General features: G+C 30.3%; 2 protein-coding genes across 2 annotated transcripts in view; one reads left to right on the forward strand and one right to left on the reverse strand.

Moving 5' to 3' along the window:
* The first annotated feature begins 400 nt into the window (after positions 1-400).
* On the forward strand, positions 401-5,010 carry LOC111044954. Its single transcript, XM_022330231.2, has 5 exons — positions 401-883; positions 1,600-1,699; positions 2,861-2,962; positions 3,723-3,878; positions 4,779-5,010. Exons 1-5 carry the CDS (start codon positions 417-419, stop codon positions 4,827-4,829), a joined length of 876 nt encoding a protein of 291 aa, XP_022185923.2. The 5' UTR covers positions 401-416; the 3' UTR covers positions 4,830-5,010.
* A 678-nt stretch (positions 5,011-5,688) lies between these two features.
* Positions 5,689-15,127, reverse strand: part of LOC111044946 — a 59,990-nt gene continuing 50,551 nt past the window's right edge. The window contains exons 5-6 of the mRNA XM_039424459.1: positions 10,956-11,090; positions 5,689-8,618 (exon numbers count right to left, since the gene is read on the reverse strand). Of these exons, the coding sequence (XP_039280393.1) occupies positions 8,394-8,618; positions 10,956-11,090 (360 nt within the window). The 3' untranslated portion in view covers positions 5,689-8,393. The remainder of the gene's footprint in view (positions 8,619-10,955; positions 11,091-15,127) is intronic.

Consider the following 15,127-nt stretch of genomic DNA (forward strand, 5'->3'; position numbering starts at 1 on the left):
AGGAAAACAATAAATCATTCGGGAAAATATTTGAAGTTGCAGAGTGGTTGCGGTCTGATGGATTGAAAGCTGCTGGTCCAATCACTTTGGTGATGATTAACAGTTGCATTGTCGTAAGTGGTATGCTAGCGGCTATAATTTCCAACTGGCAAGTTTTGGAGGTCCGATTTCTGGCAATCAAAGATATAGTTCTGGTAATATCTTTGACATTGGTGGCGCTGGAATATGCGTTTTCCAACAACAAAATAATGTCGTTAATTGAAATAGTTGATGGACAATTTTTGTACGAACGATTGCATGGGTCAATAGCTCCATATACTGATGAGGTTGAATTAGGAGTAAGAAATACAAACATTGAAATTTGTAAAATTATAGAGAAAGCATGGAACTCTATCAAGGAGTTGGACCGAAGTATTATGAACTCTGTTCGAATCGTTACATTATTCTTAGATTTGACTCCATTTTTCATAAATATACTCATAATTCTAAACACTGGCATAGAAGAGATTTCCATCAAAGACCTCAGATTACCTTTCTTCTTTCTATATCCACAAGGCTACGATAAAATGCCAGTTTTCCTGTTCATGTATGCAGTGGACTCCCTATTCATCTATTTCATCTACATATTCTCATACTGTGCTTTGGCCACTGTCACATTGGGTGCTCAGAAAACTGCTACCGACTTGGAGATTATTCGCAGATGTTTGAGATGCTTCTCGAATGGTGAAGTTCATCCAACATGGACAGACAATGATGCCGATCAAGGGAAGAGACTCGAACATTTTGGGCGAAAAATTGATAAAACTTATGAGAGACGGACAAATAACGATATAGATATTGAATATCTTTCCACGGTCATAAAGTATCATCAAATGATATGTAGGTAAGAGTAATTTCTGATTAAAATATAATTATAAGCTATTTTTCATGAGGGTTTAGCCATGATTCTAATAACCAAAATATTGAAAAATAAATTAAATGAAAAGTCTTGACTGTATTGAAAAGAAGAGTATTTAATTCAATTTGAGTAATTAATTTAGAGTAATGTATTGAAGAACTTTATCCAGTTTCAATAGATATTTATTGACAGAGAGAGTCGAATCTTCCAATTGATTTTCTTTCCAACTCTAACAGCAGCCTATTGATGTGGAACCATAAAGACAGTGAACACGGTACATCATCAGTACTGCACTAAACTATTTTGTACATCTTTCTAAGTCCTTTTCGGTGAGTTGCGCCAAAAATACCGCATCCTTATCTATTTCTTCATATCAATTCAATAAATGCTGACCACACAATTCTAATAAAGTTCAATTGTAATCGATTCTCCGATTGGGAGCCAAAACGCTAAAGCATTTTTTTAAATATCAGTAATTGGCTGCAATTATTCAATGTTCCTCAAAAATAATTTTTAATGTCTTTGTTTCAACATTATTTATCATGAATTTTTGATTAATTGTGAATTTTAAATCATTTTTCTAATAAATTTTGATAAGAGTAGGATTTGTAGTTCACTTGATTTGAACCTAACTCTGAGGTCGTTGATGATATCAAAAACTCTATATTTCTTGTGAATTAATTTTTTTTCAATAATTGCAGACAAGTGAGAGTTTTAGAAGGAAATGGAGGGTTTGTTACAACCTTGGCTAACATTTGCATTGGGCTACAAACAAGTGTCTGCCTGTTTCTTTTTATAGAGGTAATTAAAAATACTTCTATATTACCTCCTACACTTTCAAAAACATAGCTTTAATATTTGATAGAATATTGTTATTGTCTCAATTGAAACAATCGATCCTACTCCCTTGTAAGATGTTTTAACTTACAAGTAGTTATGATTAAAAAAAACTTTGATTTGTTTATAATAAAATTTAGATCAAGTTACAGTATTGAAATATCATGTATTGGGTAGTATATATATTATATTGTACAAATGTAACGGTAGTCAATTACCTATTGATGAAAATGCATCAACATGAAAATATATCTGTGATATTCTATCAAATGAATTTGACAATAACATCTTATTTATTTAATGTATTACCATAGACTACAACATAGATTCATAGGAAAATTTTATTCAATTCAATTCAAAAATCAATCTATTAAGCAAAAATAATACATTAACTAGAGCTCAAAATACAAAAAAGAATTACTAATGAAAACCACTACTTCTAAATGCAACTTATTTTAACATTATTTGTTTTGCTTTAAAAGACATAAAAGCGAAATAAAGATGGGCACACCTAGGCCTGAGCCCTATTGGAATGCACTCCAATGTTTCACATTTTGAGAAGATTCTTGCATTACCTACTCATCTACGAACGATTTGAAAAAATAAATTGTTCAAACTAATGTTTATTAGCGAGATCTATATATAAATAATCGTTTTTGACGTACCTAATTTAGTGAAAAAATTGGTAAGGTAAAATGTAAAAGCAGCAATATGTCTACGACATATACTTATTTTTACCGTAATACCATAATATGGTAGGCATTCAATACTGCATACATAGTATACTCTTCAAAATGTAGCATGGATCTACAATAACAGAAATTTTGTTTTATATTCATTACTTTGAACTACAGTATGAAAGTACAATATTATGATACCTCCACTCTTTTCAAGGACGACATTATCAATATGAATTTTTCATTTCTTGGTTGAACAATAATTTGCAAAAGATAAACTCTATAATTCTCACTGCTTTGAAAACTTCAAAGAAGTATTCAATATGAAATGTATATGGTACGGTAACTGATTTAATACACGTAACCGAAATGATATTATATCTACAATTTACCATACAGGAGAATTACATACGGTACCTATCTGAAATGAGCTTGTTCACGATTTCAGACCAACAACGTTATTATGAAAACAGCATGCGCTTCAATGATATTCTTCAATGGCCTTCTCTTGTTTTTCTATTGTAGCAGCGGCCAAAAAATCATAGATGAGGTGAGTCGAATATTAGCTTGTATATTTTTTTAAATAAGTCGAGATATGATGGGTTTACGGGATAATGGGGAACACTCAAATAAAAGATGTTTCAACAGATTGATAAAATTATCAATGGTTTATAAAACATACTACCTATCTAATTCTCACCAGACACATTTCCACTTAGCTTTTAGGAAAGAAAATTTTCGATAAACAGTACCGTATCGTAAGTTGTTTATGTGAGGGAAGCAGAAATTATCTTGAATCCTGGATTCTATCAAGACCTGCAATTTATTTTTCATTCACCTGGAACCTGGATAGAGAGTAGCCAGCAATATAGCACCCTATTTCATGAGACTTTCTATGTTGTGCTGTTGGGCTTAATATCTGTAATATATAAAATAGCTTGGAAATGTCAGAACAACCATTGCAAAATAATTTGTTTTCCTCATATCAATATTTGAAGTAGGTTATACAAATTATTTATATTTCAATAATTCGAAAATAATTTGCTGTGATAATTTCATGAAGCTCTACTGGATATTTTTCGAGAATTGAACTTCATGATTCACTCACTTCGACAAGTAGTGAAATGAAATTTTTCAGCAGTGGTTGTAGACATGCGAGAATCAAGCTTATAAAAATAAACTGCAGGTCATTGATCATATCATGTTACAATATCATACAAGAATAGTTACAATCTTATTTCACAGGAACTCTTTCTACAGCTCCATCACTGTTTCTTGAATGTATTATAACATTTCCGTAATTTTCACAGAATGAACTGTTGAGGAAGCAGTTGGCTGAAGTGGTGTGGTGGGATAAGCCACGCAAGTTCCAAACCTCTCTGCTTCTAGTGATGACTCGAGCTAATCATGATCTTTATGTCAAACCTTATGGCATCTATGTGCTCAATTACAACGTTTTTCGCAATGTAAGTTTCAATTTCTGACACAGTTTCTGAGGAGAAGTGGTATTAAACGTATAGCATATTTGTGAAGCACCAGAATATTGTGGACCTTCACTACATTTATTTACACAGAAATGAAAAATATTTAGATGTTTCAGTTCTATTTTATATTTAATATTAGGAGGCCTACAACATATTAGTAGGCCTTCTACATATTAGTAGGAAGGTAGGCCACTACATAACGTATTTTATGTTTAAATAAATGTGATAGTCGAAAATATTCTAGTGCTAATATCTATTGTTTTATATTTATAGGACTGTATATAGTAGCAACCATTCTTTCTTCAAATTAAAAAAAATAATAATAAAAACAATATAAAAATCTTGTAGTACCCTTTATTTATTAAAAACTTTAAAATAGTTCATCAACTATTCGACCCTAACTTAGGTACCGGTAATTTTCAAGTTGAACTATTTTAAAGTTTTTTTAAAAAATCAAGGGTACCGTACTACAAGATTTCTATATTGTTATTAATTTGTTAAAAAGTAGCCCATGTGAGTGAAGTGTTTTTATTCTTTCTCCAATTTTCAAACCAAAAAGTTTCAATTTCTGAATTTGACTCATGAATCATTGATAAAGAACTTCAATTTTTACCAAACATAGCATTATATACGGTAGCCTACTTTTGATAAAGAGCTTTTTATCATCGCATTTGGATTTGAATTAGTTCTCTATGACGTCTTTACCATTGTGTTTTAATAATTTATTATAATAAATCAGTTCAATTGCAATTTATATAAATAAGATTATCAAATTCCAAATAATAGAAATGCATTTTGTTACATAAATTGAAATTTATATAAATAAGATTATCAATCTCCAAATAATAGTGATGCATTTTGTTTTTGTCTAAACATTTCCAGGTTTTGAATGCATCATACTCATACTTGAACATGATCAGAGCTCTAAAATGAAATGATTTGTCCAATGGTGTGAGTTATGAATAAATCCTCTTATGTGTACAATAACCAGGAAGTACAGCAACGATTGATTTAAAACTTGAAGGCCGATCAATCATAATATGAAAGTATGGAATATAGGCTACTTTGCAGAGCAAAGAGCTTGGTATAAAAATAAAATGAATTTTGAAAATAATGCGGAGCTTTTTTCTCTATTCCAAACATTTATTAATTATCTATTTAATCCTCTATCTAAAAATGTATTGAGAATATATTATTATCCGATGCTTTGATGAATTCGAAGAATAAATAGGTCAATCGATAGTGAGTTAATATAGACGCTTTTCAGTGAGGAGAGAAGAAATATAGTAATTCTATTTCCCAGTGATAACTTTAAAAAAATATTGATGCATATTTTAACGGTTTTATGGTAAAAATCACCTAGTTTTTGATTAGGAGATAAACTCTTGCTTCTGTGAATCCATCATGAGTATAGATTATATTTATATTGAATAAGTAATTACATCAGAGTTTGACTGCATTTATATGATAGGCCTATTTAAATACATATTATGTTTTTCTAATTAGTACACGATAAAAATATTTTTGATACCTATATAAAAATATACTCTTGTTGATCAATAGAGAAAAATAAAATATTCATTAACAAGCATCTCATTGCATATTAATAATAAAAGAATCACAATCGAAAAACATTGACCAAATATTATATTCCACTACCGTACATTAAAATTAATTTGCAATATCTATTCACAAATATTACAGTTAACAAATTTTTGAGTAAATAAAAAATGATCTTGACTCATGAACGGGATATATTCTGAAAGGTGAGAAATCATAGAGAAACAATGAGTAAAAAGGTAACAGTTTTATTCTCATATACATACGCTTACAATCCTATAATGGCAATCAGATACCTAGTAAACTCAATACATCATATTTTATAGAGAAAAACTTAAAAGTAAAAAAATGCGCCAAGTCTGGCACATTCCTCAATTAAGAAGAAAATCATGAAGAAAAATGTATATTCGAAACGTTATATTCTTAATAATTTTTTTCTATACTTGAACATTTATCCAGAAATATCAAATAATATTATGTACATTGTACCGCATGGTTCTACAATTCATCATAGAATTTGTTGACTGCTAGGTAATTCATTACAATAGCAAAATCGTATAAATAATGTATTATTCTCATCCCTCATATCTCTATAATTACCATAGCATGATAATGATAGGAATAAGTCTAGATTACATTTTTAGTTGTATTAATGGAATCTCAAATAATAAATAATATATCTTTTGTGGGATATAGGCCTATTCAAAACATTATAAAAATGTTAATTGTTGAAGATTAAAAACTGGCATGAATGATAATTAGACACAGCTAACAGTTTTTTAGGTAACAATGAAGTTTTGAACATTTCAAATTATTGATATGATTTATGTAACTTAATTCATGGAGTTTATCAGTAATTTTGCACAATACCTCATGCACTATAAATAATATGATCCATTTACACTTTTCTGTTCGACAACGTTACGGTACATATTAAATTAAACGTTAGTTGATGTCGACTCCCTGAGCACTAACTTGTAACACCGAGTAGAAACTATTCATCTACTTGAATATCTATACTAATAGTAAGTATAGATACATAAATAAAAAAAAATATTGACTGGCAATGTGATCATGTTATTAAACAAAAATAAGGTGATGAATGACATCATTATTTGACATAAAAAAATGTTAAATGTCTTCATAAATTCATGAACATTATTTTGGATAACAAATTGCATGAACATTATGTGTTGTGTGGCAGGTATCCATATTGAGTGATAACGAATCGATATTTTCAACATCACTCATATGTGTTATTTGTGCGAAATTGGTGGTTTGACAGAATGAATATTGATCCGTTCTTATTCAATGTTGGAAAAACATTGAGGGTAAGGTACCAAATGAAAAACATTTTAGAGAATGACATGCAAATTATGTAGTACCGGTACACACATAACAATGAGGAATAATAATTCTTCAATACCTAAACATTGTATGAAACATTAAATAACGTGAACGTTTCTTCGAGTGAGATAACACTAAATGTTCTCATCACATTGATTATTCAATAAAAAATACGAAGTTTCTCTGGAGAGTAAACATGAAGATATAATAGAAGAGTATTTCGAATCACAATTCACATTCTCATCTTTGAATTTGATACGGTATTATAGTAACAAACGCATAGCAAACTATGCGAAAATATTAACACTTGACATATATATTTATATGAATTGTATATTTTTATTTATCTATTAATTAGTTCAATGCTACTTATCAGAATGATACTGTATATTGATGATAATTATTTATAAATGAAAAAGTGATAGTGGAAGATAAAAAATTGATAGTTTCAATATTATTTTTCTCAGCTTGTGAAGTGAATATCTCATGAAAACCAGATTTTTAAATAGGAATTTCAGTTGATAGTTGTTTATGCTTGAAGCTCAACATAGAAACCAAACTATAAAGAAAAAATCTCACATCTTTCACAGACTGAAGAGTTTAAATTATTATATTATCATCATCATCATTAAATTGAAGATGAGTTCATTAGAGAGCAAATAAGATGACAATCATTCAAAAGTGAATATTGTATAGTTTAATGTCTACTTAAATTTAATTGCCCATAAGTAGGTACCATAGCTAATTTTGAGGTTTTCACTTTCCAGTTTTGTATTCCAGTTCAAGTTTTCAAGTTCAGTTTTGTATCAAACAAAAAAGTAGAAGATTGTCATTTTCTCTAATATTATTTTTCCAATAGATTAGTTTTAAATAATTTACAAAAATAATATGATTTATTCATCTTCTCTTTTAAAACCACAATCAAATTTATTTGATTGTAAAATATTCAAATAATTTACATCAGTCGAATATTATAACATTTTTGAAGCACGTTAAAAATTACAAGAGAAAGTTTTCATTACCGGTATTAATATGATTGAAAGAAATAAGTTTTCTTGACTCTTTTTTATTAATCCCATAATTGTTTAAATCTGCTCGGTATAGTTAGGTAGTGAGAAACAATATTGTTTTAAACAGTTGGAGAGAAATCTCTCATCCAATTATAATGTTGAGAAAACCTTTTATCAAATATAATAATGGAATGATGACTTTTTAAAGACTCTATAAAATGTATTGTTTTTCTTTTACTTGTCTCATTCAGCCAGTTGCAACACAAATGCCTCTTAAATATAGTAACTGCTTTACTCTATTTTTGGTATAAGCCCAGTATAGTTATGATCCAGAGTCTCATAACAATAAGAACTAAGTAATAACAAGTTGTATCCTATTCCTAAAATTACTGATGTAAGACACGACGCCCTCCGTATATTGAGCAAATGTTCGATGTCTATTGAAATAATAATTTCTTGCCTGCTTTTCTCACTTGGAAAGTGTTCATACTTTTCAATCATTTAGCGGAGCAATAACTTTCCAAAGTTATCACAAGCGGGAGAATTGGAAACACAATGACTAAGATGAGACCCGCTGGGATTATCGTTTATGGACTAGCGCTGTGTAGCTGGATTTGAGGGTGCTCTTCTGCGAGTCGCCGGTGTCGTCCGCTTCGTCGTTCTGCGTCGCCGACTGCGTCGCCTGCGTGTCTTGGATCTCGTCCACCATCTCGTCCGGCTCCCTCCTGGCTGGCCGGAATCCCAGTGACGTGCGCAGCAGTGGCTTCAGCTGCTCTATAAACCTTGCCAGACGTTCAGCTGTGTTCTGGGTAGAAAAAACACAACATGAATCAGCCGAGAATGTTATTGGAGGATGGAACAACATTGAATGCGGATGAGGAACAGAACAATATTTACAAATGGAAATTAATGTGAAATTGCATTCATTCAAGTTCTAAATAGAGATTGTGAGTTTGGTGTGAGGGGTGACCATGTTGGACTAGCAATTAGGAGGTACCGGGTTCGATTCTGGCAAATAATTTTTGGATAGTAGCTCTCATCGAATTTTCATCTAGCTGTTAACCCTGTTGTCAATATTTGCAGTGGCAGAAGTCTTCGGGGTGATATACAGCATTTAATAATGATAATAATAATATTTAATTTTCCGTATTATTTCATTACAACATATTACACACACATTTTCGTTTAATTATAATATTATAGCAAAATATTGCTTGAAACTTTCACATCTCAATCATATTCGATAGTTGGAATCATAATTGTAATCATAGTTGGAAATGATCCTAATTTTATGAGTTCATCAAATTGGTGATTTGCAACATATTAGAGCAAAAGTGTATCTGATGATTTTCAAATTCTACTCTTATAATATCATATAATCATAATAACGTATACCACACATAATATGAACTGTATGGTTTATGATTTATGGTATATATATGGATGTATGGCTTATAGAAATTTGTTATCAAATATTATAATTATTATGATATCGAATTTCTGTGACACCAATTTACTTATTTGTTCTTAAAGCAAAAATACGCAATAAAGATTACTGACTATGGATTGTTGACTATCATAGTCATCATCAGTTATCAGTTATCTCTTTAAATACACCACTGAGTACTGGATATATTTTGACAAAAAAAGTAAATTATTGACCGCGCTTATGTAAGAAGGTACATGCTACTATTGTCCAACAATAGCACTTAATCAACACCATCGATTTATAATTATGTTGAATGTCAATGAAATATGATTAAATCAATTTATTTTATCAGGAAATGCAGATGAATATTAAGAAGAGGGGATGTGAATAGGTGGTATAGGGAATTAGCCTATAGGTATTAGGTAGTATAGGGAAGGTGAATAGGGTATAGGGAATAGGGAATTAGCAAGGTAACTCCTCCAAAGCAACTGAGCTCCTCACCAGTGTCATGATCACTATTATATACGGTACGAGATAAATAATGTTGTCATTAGTTGAGTGAGCTAGTGTTATTTATTTAGTTATTTATTTATTTACAATAAAAATGACACTTATGTAATAACATTGGTAGATAAAATAATAAGGTAGCCCTTGTGCTATTTTTCTTCCAAATTTATAGGTGACAAAGTCCAAGATAAGGTTAGAATTTCACGTGTACAATTTTTATAAAATTTTAGTCCAAAATAAACAGGAAAACTATAAATTTTGAATTCAAATGGCTTGAATTAAGCTTCGCAGATGAATGATTGAAGTCTTGTAGTTTATTCTTCTCTACATTATTCATGAAATTAGATCGTTTGTAGAAATATTATACAAATAATATTGTGATTATAGAAACGGATTTTTTTTTGATAAAAATTGTTCACGTGAAATTCTAACCTTATATCTTGGACTTTGTCACCTACTAAATTGGAAGAAAAATAGCACAAGGGCTACCTTATTATTTTATCTACCAATGTTATTACATAAGTGTCATTTTTATTGTAAATAAATAAATAAATAACTAAATAAATAACACGTCGATTTTTGATTGTGTATTAATATTTGTAAAGAATATGAGTCATAATGTGTGATATTAGGACACTCATAAGTTAGTTTCAACTTGGCAGCCAGAGTGATGTGATTCTCACTAGAGTATCATGAATTACCAATTCTTAAATTAAAATCAAAATTCTTAAAAATATTTGAAATTTATTTTTTAAAACCTGAAGATGGTGTGAACACTGAAACTAGTAGTTGTTATAATTCGTATTTTTAATCTATTATCTTATTAATTTAAAAAAAGGGTAGGCCTAGGCCTACTATAATTCTATCTATGAAAAAAAATCATCAGATATTTATTATTTGCTATTTATTTAGCTTTGATGTTGAACAAGAAAAATAAATAAGTTACTTTTACAAGTGGATTGAGGACAATAATTGACTGGCAAAATATCTTTCAAACTGATCAATTTTTTCATCATATATCAACAATTAATTAAGATATCTTATTAATTGCATCTTATTCAAAAATATGCATCACTGATTATGTAATGCATATAAATATTAACGTAAAAGTCGAATCTTTTTCCCAGAATCAATATTTTACATTGGAAGAGTTTAAAATTATTTTTTCTGGATTTGAGTATGAGTAACCAGTGTTTTATTCCTCACCTGTATAACATTTCCAATGATACTTGAAATACTGTTGATGGAATTGAATGCTGGGGCGAATAGCTCGTCAGGTACATTCAAACTCACTTTCTCTGGATCGAAGTCTGGGTCAGCATTGTCATTTTGAGCTTCAGCCTGAAACATAAAAAAATCACACCAATGTTAATGACGGTTGGCAAAAATTGAATTTTCTATTTTTCAATTCAAAAACGATATTTCAACACTCTAATTAGCCGGCCAGATAGCCGAGTTGACTAAGGCGTTGCACCCTTCAGTCTGCTGGTGCTACCTGGTCGCGGGTTCGAATCCCGCCAAATAGCATCGAATAGGCATGGACGTTTGATCATCTCATAATTCGCCCTCGCTCTTCCCATTACCCACGCACCAAAAAAAAAAAAAAAAAAAAAAAAACGTTCATGTATGCATCATCCGAAGTAAAATAAAATTGCGCTGGATATCTTGAATAAATCTGGTTCAGTGGTGTTAAACATGCTAAAAAACAAAACACTCCCAATTCGCATTATTGAATTGTTTAATGTTTTCTAAATATTAGGATATTAGACAATAGGCCTAACATAATAATAAAGGATTAAATGATATAACTTACAGCAGTATATTATATGGGAACTAAATTATGACACGTTTTTGGATAAGTACACTTTGTTTAACCAATCAGAATGTATTTGACTAACTTGTTAGGCAATTCTAATTGGTTTGAATTTATTGATTGACAGATAACCAGAGAGCGTGCTTCGCTAAGGACAGTTACAAGACTTGTTTATTAATACGAAGTGAACATAAAAGTTGTGAACATAAAAGTGTTTTACATTTTTCCTTACAGACTCCATCAGTTTAGTACTATGTAGCCTACCTATGCCAGCGCACAAACCTAGGTTTTGCTGGCTTTCTCAGATTGAAAACGAGTTATTTTTAATTTAAGAGTTTATGTGTTATTGGAATATTATTATGCATTTCTTGCTTGACTTTTATTTTTATGATTCATAGTCTACATTGTATTGTTTTCAATGTGACGAAATAAATTTGATTCGAATACGAAGTAAGAACTTGAAACAGTACAGTATTCATCATTATTGAGAAATCTATCAGAAGCCTATCACTGATAAACATTGAATTGCTTATTCATTAATAATTTACGGTACTATACTGTATATGCATAGCAGTGGAAAAACCGGGATAATGAATTATCCCTTATCTATGTAGCTGACGAACCAGTGATGAAACGCGTAGAGTACACACCCCACCACTGATTACCTCGCGGTGCGGACCTGGATTGATAATATAGGCTATATTATATTTGACCCACAGACCCGGGTTCTGACTAATCATATTATAAAAGGCTACAGTATTATCTGTTGAAATCAACAATAATTAAAGTGTGATTAATAATTCAATCTACTGTGTTGTAGATCCATTATTTTCCACTATTAATTTAAACTTTGAACTAAAACACTGAAAGTGGAAACACTTTGTCTACTTTTTAGCAGTGATGACGTTTCGACCTGTTGTTGATAAGCTTTAGACATTGGGTCTGGAACACTGCTGAAAAGTAGCAGTTTCAACTTGTGTTTCAAATTCATTTCATTATGACGACACTATAGGCCTACAGTCTAATATTTTGAATAATACTTATTAAAAACTAGTACTCACGTGGAGCGCTTTCGGATTTTGAAAAATCCATTTCCAACACATTGTGTTCTCAGTTCAAATTAAAAGTATATAACTCCAACAATAATTCATAAAACAATACTTGAATAAAAATGCATAATCCATCGATGGAGCTATGATTACTAATAGATACAACGCCAATAAGTTTTAGTTCTATCTTAGAATGATGTATTTGATTTGTAATCTCGAATTTGACTTTCACTTCTTCCTGTCCACTTCCGTTTGTTTTTGGTTGGACTTGACAATTAATCTTGATAATAAACTAAAAAAGTTGTATCATGTTTTTTATATAGATTGAGAAGTATTCTTAATACTTTACTTTCCTAAAAACGTTTACTACGCTCTATTCCAATCTCTAATTCAATATAAGATAAGGAATGATTAGATGTGAGGAGGGAACCATTAACACACACCTGATACCCATTGAAGCAATACAAAAACAAATACTGTTAATAGCAACTATTTTCAAATCACCCCTAATAAATAGCTCCACACAAGACTTTCATAGTATAATTATTGTGTTTTGCGATTTTTTCAATTGCAAAAAGACTATCACTTACACATGTCAAAAAATATCATTTGAGAAAATAATACGCTTACATATTTCTACGAAACAAATAATTGGACAGAGACAGGCACAGAGAAGAAGAATCTTCTACTTTGTGAGACAGGCAAACTATTTCTTCAATGAAATAAGAATCTTACTTCATTATAGAAATAAAATGATTTATTCTTCTTTCCGTACCAAATGCACCTTTATTTAAGCATAGACTGAAAGTTTGACTCACAGAAAATAAGTCAATGTCACTAACTGTTATCAAAATTCGATGCATTTACCTCAGGCTTTTTTAAGCATCTATTCAAATATTATTGTAATATTCTATGCTATATTCATCACCAAATAAAAAATAGAAACTTTCAAAATTAAATGAGCCATTAAGATTTATGAGTTGAATAATTTAGCTAATCGAAAATTCTCACAAAAATTATGGTTTTGTGGGGTTTACATTCATTAATTTTTTTATTCAGGCCTACTATTTAATATATTTATAAAAAATAGTATTAGGTACTCATTTATTGTGTCATTAGGATATAAAATATAAGTACTAACTTGAAAACTTGTGCAATTAATGTACAAATTATTGCTCTGAGTTTTTTTCCGTTGATATATTATATAAAAAATTGTACTTGAAACAGTAATGAATGAAAATGGAAATGGAATTCCGTATTTGAACCAAAACTACTCATCTCCGTTCAAAACCAAGATGTTGAATAATGGCCCTAAGAATTTCAACATTTACAGATAGGCTACGCATCTTGAATACGGTACCTGATGATCTTAACATCTGTGTGATTTTTGAATAGTTCCACAAAATCTACTGCTCAGGCGCGAGTTTTATTTTGGCAAATGAAACTTAATATTGATGGGTCAACTAACGGTTTAATTCACAATCTCAGGCCTATGAACGCTCCAGCATTCGCGTGAATGGTGGTGGCGAAATATTAGAACACTCCACCAATATTGCCACCAAAATTTCCACCAAGCGAAGCAAACATCTGTAAAATATGTCAGCTGTGCTAAAAGTGAGTTGGTTGGTGTATTTTTGGTTTCAAATTTTGTGAAATACGTAACTAAATTTTTGATAATAATTTAGAACGGACGAAGCAGATATTTTTAAACACTCAAAGCAAGCGGTGTAACGATGGGGACTTTTCGGTTCCAGGCTACGTACTATGTATACTAAAACCCAGCAAAAATTCAGCTTTTCCATAATTTGTTGCGCAAAAGCGTGTTTTTTGTCTTCGTTGACTGGGCTAGAAATTCTTGACATGTTTCAACATAAATGGTTGAAACATGTGGTTACATAGAAAACAATTTCAAAAAGATACTTGAGAATTTTTATTTCATTCTATCAATAATTATTGTGGTAGCTCCATACGTATATATATGTCATAAAATTAATGAAGAGAAATTACCATTTCAGATCATAGGTGGTTCAGTTTTTGAAAAAAAAATATATTTTCCAAGATATTTTATTGAATTAATTGGAAAGAGCAGTAATTTTACAACTTTACACTTACCTAATGAATCAATAAGTAGGTCTAATCAATTCTTCATTTTGCTTCATTTGCTTCAAAAATGTTGAATCTTGTTTCATCAAAGTTTCTAAAATCCGAGACGTTTTTTCAGAATTTTTAAAAATATTTTCCGGTTTTGAGAAATTGAACTTGGGGATATGCAATGAATCAATTGTGATTGGCTTATATGGATTTATTATTTTTATATCAAATAGGACTTTCAAAATGACCAAAATCAAGATGGCCAATGTAATCGCTAACACCCTACGTTTTATAGAATCCAAAATCGATTTTCCTAGAAATTTACACATTTTATCACTTATTCCTAGGAAATTCACTGGAACAATGCTTCAAGTATTGAAGCAACTCCTCAACTGTTGGAAAGAACTAACTAGATTCTAAACTAT

The sequence above is a fragment of the Nilaparvata lugens genome, chromosome 3, assembly GCF_014356525.2.
Source record: "Nilaparvata lugens isolate BPH chromosome 3, ASM1435652v1, whole genome shotgun sequence".
In the NCBI taxonomy this organism is placed as follows: domain Eukaryota; kingdom Metazoa; phylum Arthropoda; class Insecta; order Hemiptera; family Delphacidae; genus Nilaparvata; species Nilaparvata lugens.

Bases quoted from the DNA above. Each gene is read 5' to 3' on its own strand.
- LOC111044954 (XM_022330231.2), top strand. From the start codon at position 417: ATGAACTCTGTTCGAATCGTTACATTATTCTTAGATTTGACTCCATTT. The intron at 2,963-3,722 runs GTGAGTCGAATA...TAATTTTCACAG, and splicing joins GCCAAAAAATCATAGATGAG to AATGAACTGTTGAGGAAGCA. The intron at 3,879-4,778 runs GTAAGTTTCAAT...AAACATTTCCAG, and splicing joins ATTACAACGTTTTTCGCAAT to GTTTTGAATGCATCATACTC.